At 28.8% G+C, this 5,380-nt stretch overlaps 1 protein-coding gene across 2 annotated transcripts; it reads right to left on the reverse strand.

Annotated features, from left to right (window-relative positions):
• Positions 1-554: 554 nt before the first annotated feature.
• On the reverse strand, positions 555-5,093 carry LOC132715894 (uncharacterized). Of its 2 annotated transcripts, none has more exons than XM_060698998.1 (4): positions 4,909-5,093; positions 3,459-3,505; positions 1,591-1,755; positions 555-1,259 (listed from the first exon to the last, which is right to left on the reverse strand). In XM_060698998.1, exons 2-4 carry the CDS (start codon positions 3,467-3,469, stop codon positions 1,079-1,081), a joined length of 357 nt encoding a protein of 118 aa, XP_060554981.1. In that variant the 5' UTR covers positions 3,470-3,505; positions 4,909-5,093; the 3' UTR covers positions 555-1,078. The 2 variants fall into 2 exon arrangements, with proteins under 2 accessions (XP_060554981.1, XP_060554982.1); XM_060698999.1 differs by having other exon boundaries at positions 4,893-5,093.
• Positions 5,094-5,380: the final 287 nt, after the last annotated feature.

A 5,380-nucleotide genomic window follows, 5' to 3' on the forward strand; every position in this document is an offset into this window, starting at 1 on the left:
GGATGAATTATCTGTTTTATCTTTACTGTTTTATTCTTTTTTCAAATATTTGAGTATCTTACACTGTAGAGCATTAAATAAGTATTCAACAAAAATTTAAATGAAACTATGGAAAATTTAAGATATTCATAGTGGCCTTTTATTATAAAAAAGAAACAATACAAGCCTGACTAAAAAATTAAACATTTATCTTGGCAGCAACATATTGTTTTTCTTAATGGTGCATATTATGGCCTCATTGGTCTCCCTTGTTTCAAAATAGCAAAGGTCACAACAATCGTGCATATTTATATTATCCACATTATTGAATTAAATCAATAGGCTACCTTTAAGCAGATTATAATCTTTAAAACGTGATTTGCAACATATGTAATGTCTGTAATCTTAGTGCCTTTAACGGCAAATGCATGCATGTGTAAGCGGGCACAACCAAACATACGCGCGCGCACGATCGCACATACAGACATAAGTAGACACACATACGAGGGGAAGGCAAAGTAGGCAAGAACGACAAGAACGGACACTAGGTTGCAAATAACATAAGAATGTCACGTTTAACTAGATTTATAAAGATAAGCTGGTTACAATGAACTTTGAGCATCTGTAAAATCCACCAAAGAGCATGAAAAATATCTTAATATTCAATAAGCAGTTATGCTAGTCTTTGTGACGTAGAAATCAAATGACGTTATCCGAGCGTGCATAATTCAACATGACTGGCTATTAACATTTACTGATTTAACAAACAATAGATAATGGCAACGTAAAGTTTTTAAGGATTTATATTGACAATCATTAGTGAATGCAGTGTATCACAGTGCTAGTTTTTTGTCGCATATTATACAGTCTTTATCCGACTGTTTTCCTTAGCCAACATTGCAATATTTTCAGCAAAAAAAGTCTTAACTTCATGAGAAAAATTCATTTACCTGAATAAAGAAAATTAAAATTGAAAATGTGATCAAATGTATTGATTTGGTACATGCTGATACATTTCTCAATCAGAAAGTCAGTTTTTTATAATCCAAAAATAAATTACTGCATGCAATAGATTTCGATCGACAATCGGATTCACGTTTTAAGCTGAAGCTGCAAACCCCTTTATAACTTTGGTATACTCATCAACATAGTTACTTATCACATTTTTCCTTTCTGGCGATATTTCTTCTTCGTCCTGAAGTCTTTGATTTAGATCAGCAATCATTACTTCAGCTGATTCAGCCATAACTTTCGTGATTGCCCTTCTTTCACTTAGTCGGCTTAATGGGGGAAAGATTAAGAATAATATATGTTTATTAAGTTTATCAAATATTAACAACAATCATATATCCCAAGGTAATTTTATCGAGCAATAAACAGGAGTTCTTAGTATAAAAAGCGATTAACAGGAACGTAAAATATGAGACTTATGATCAACAGATGCTTTGGATTTCTCCGAATAAATTTGACTTTAGCGAACAAAATCTTTCAAATTACTGTGTGTTTTCGATATACATGTGCACTCAAGTTTATTCTGATACCAATGATTACTTTAGATTGAATGTTTGAAAAAAAGTTCTTTAATACGCACATTACATTTTTGATACATACCATTGTTGAATAATGTCATTGCACATCACGAGAAAAGGCCTCATGATCTTCCAAAACGCATCAAGTATCCAAATAAAGATATTAATGATATGAACACCAATATCTCTGATGAAACCTATTATGGCATTCTTCATCTTTACAAACGCATCTCCAAGCATGGTGATTCTTAAAAATTTAAGGTGTATTTAAACACAATTCATTTCAAAGAAACAAGTTAATATTAACAAGTTATTGTAAGGTTTCATATTCAAAATAATCGGTGTGTTTTGCTCTTTTTAAATTGCCTTTTTAAAGCTATTATTATTCTTTTTAACATCATTAAGAACACCTCTTGACAGAAAATTTGACTGAATCTACATGTTTTATCATGTTTAGTAACTTTTATCTCTTAGGAAAGATTGTTACGTACTTCACAATTAGTTTTATTCAAACCAGTGACTTGAATGCAATTTGAAGTTTCATTAATATTTGAGTATAGGGAATAAATACATGAACTATTATGTCAAAAGATAACAACACAAACATGCATGCTCAATTATATTCATATATTAAAACATTCTAATCAGGTATTCAAATTCTAATGTAACTAAGTTAAACTTTGTTTTAGGAAACATGTGTGATAAATAACACACACTTTTATTTCATAGTTTACAGTGTTTTACTATAATATATGTATAATATATAAATAAATATAAAAATGATAATATTCTGATAAACCACTAGTGAAATTTATAAAAATATAAATTTTACTATATCTGAATGCGGATGAACATTACAAAATGAAATAACAGGCAAAATTTAATACCGTCATACTTAAATTTTTCTTCTTTAGGAAAAGAAAGTCGATGTCAACATACATCATGTTAAAATGTAACAAAATTAGAGACATTCAACAGAACTATTTTTCAAAATTGATAATGTGACGTCATGATGTGATTACGTCATGAAGGAATATGCTCGACGTTATGCAGCAAATTAGTAATAATACTTAAAATCACTTAAAAAGAATTAATTAAAAAGAAAAAAAATATTTGTTTTACATATAAGATTGAAATACATTTTAATCGTGAGCACCAGCTATTCTATTTTCACTAATGGCTTAGCCATTTGTGAAAATATTGCATCTGATGTTCACTCAGTGAAATGTATTTCAATCTTACAGGCAAAAAAAACAACAACAACTAATATCCTCTATATAGATCATTGTCATCTGGTCAAGTTTTAGATAGGTTTGCAAATAAATCTGATTTGTGAACCAAGACATTCTCAAGTAAGATAACTCCTCTAACTCTTATTTTATTAGCATGTTTTTTAAATGACTTGTAAATACATAATTGCAGCGTTGTGTTAATCGTTGATATGGTAAATATGTTTTATACCCTTTATTGTAAAAAACTCTTATAGGATTTTCATCTTGTCTTATCGAATATCTGTCTTAAACAAAATATTATCCGGGAGATATTCTTTTATTGTTTGTCAATACATGTATATGTCTCATTTTGTATACCATATGGTACATTATGCGCCTATCCAATGAACTAATTTATATTTGTTTTTTCGCATATTTATTTGGTTGCTATAGTTTCAACTCTTTTCGGTATATTTATTTAAAATTGTCTGTCCCACTGATTTGAAATATCATCGAAAATCAATAGGTGATTTGCTGACTAAGTGGTAAAAACTAGCTATTAGCAAGTCTACGTAAAACAACAACAGTCAGTGTAGAAAATCTACGAAGCGCAGTTTTTTGTTATTGCTAAATATTTACATTTTAAATTTTGTATATTAAAGGATTATTCTTTTCGAAAAAAAAACAAACAAATTGTCGTCGTCAAATTCAACACTGAGCAGTTTCTATGGATACTTACATATTTCCCATATTTTCTTTTTTGTCTATTATTAACTTTTGAGTTTTCTGAAATCAAAAGGTTATGATTAAAGAAGCTTGTTGTTGGGGTCAAAATAATAAACTTTCACTGTATGTTTTTTAAAAAATCTTTACAATAAATAATTATGTTTACTTACAAAATCAAAACTATTTACAATCAAGTTTAACTTGTTTACATGGCATTCCCTTTCTGGATAACTATTCATCAATATCTTAAATTCGTTATACGAACACTTGTCATCCCCAAAAGAAAAAAACAACAAAAACAATAAAAAATCAAACAAAATCGCACACACATACTCACGCATGCATACATTAAATATAATTTAATTAGGATAAAATAGAGAAAAATAGAATCCCTGAAGAAAGTCCAACACAACACAATTGAAAATATTGCAGGCTCGGTTTAAATTCGTGACGTTCAAAATATGAATTAATAAAGTTGATTTCTTGGAGTCGAAATCGTAATTTCGTAAAGTTGAAATCGTGAATTCACAAAGTTGTAATCATGAAGTTCAAAACGTGCATTCGCAAAGTTAAATTCGTGAAGTTGATAAAGTGAATATGTAAAGTTGAAATGTTGAAATCTAAAATTCTGTATGTTGAAAATGTGAATTAACAAAGATAAATTTTTGAATTCACGAAGATGAAATCGGGAATTCATGAAGTTGATATGACCCCGGGGGTCTTCTGTAGAATACTGTACGAAAAAAATATTGCTTTTTTGTACAAGAACAATATGCATATTAAATGCATGAACTGTTAACCTGTCGTCTTGCTTCTTTATAACAATCAGGAACTCTTTAACATTCATTCAATTGTTTTATTATAATAATGAAAATCTGTATTTTGTTGTCATTTGCCTGTGGTCTATATTGCCATTGATAAATTGATATTGACGTCATGGTTTAATAAGAGTGAATAATGACGAAATATCAAAACATAAACACTTAATTATAATTATAATGTAAATAATAATAATAATAATAATAATAATAATAATAATAATAATAATAATGATAATGATAATAATAATAAGTTTTAACTTAGTTTTAACTAAGAAGAGTTGGAAAGTTAAGTGCCGGTTTGACCTAAACATGAAAATCCAAATAAAATAAGCAAACAATTCATATAATATTAAAACTTGAACCAGCTAGGTACCAAGTACGGCAGAGGGTTAACGTTCGTATAATTGTTTCAGTGTATTATGTATACAAAATGTATGTGCATTTGAGGTATTTAAAGAATGCTGATTCATGTGTTGTTGTTTGTTCAAGACTTTGTTTCGAAAACAAATGAGGTTAAAATTAGTTAAATACATGGAATGAAATTTTCTGATCATTAAGATATAACAATAAAAAAAACACAAAAAAAAAAATGTGAAAAAGGAAAGAATTTAGAAAGAAGGACAGACATTTTTGAACTTTTACCTCTCAGTCAAATTACTACTAACTTTGCAGCCGAACACCACTGTATTAATAAATTCCAAATCCTCCTCTCAGTCAATATGAATAGGTGTTGCAAAACTAACTATTTATGTTATGTTGATACAAACTGACTGGCATTTGAATAATCAATAAAATACATAAAAATGCTCGGGATTCCCAAGTTTTATAATTGCGTGTTCCTATATATTGACACATACAATGACATCGTTGTTACCCATAGTCATTTCACGTGATCAAATACTTTATTGTGTAAAAATATTTCAATAGAAATACTTGAGTCGATGTGGGAGGGGGGGGGGGTAAAAATAAAATCCAGTTTGCAGTTTTAAAGCTACTGGCCTACAGATAATAAAATAAAAAGAATAGTTCAATAAAACAAAAATTTAAGGCACATTTTGCGTATTTAGCGAAAAAAATCGCGTAGTTTTATACCAACGCTATGAATTCGTATGTC

This window comes from Ruditapes philippinarum, unplaced genomic scaffold (genome assembly GCF_026571515.1).
Source record: "Ruditapes philippinarum isolate M1 unplaced genomic scaffold, ASM2657151v2 ctg5919_1_1_1_1, whole genome shotgun sequence".
Classification (NCBI taxonomy): Eukaryota; Metazoa; Mollusca; class Bivalvia; order Venerida; family Veneridae; genus Ruditapes; species Ruditapes philippinarum.

Excerpts from the sequence above, each read along its gene's own strand:
- LOC132715894 (XM_060698998.1), bottom strand. Across the intron at positions 1,260-1,590 it reads AATGACATTATTCAACAATG|CCGACTAAGTGAAAGAAGGG; the intron begins GTATGTATCAAA and ends TCCCCCATTAAG.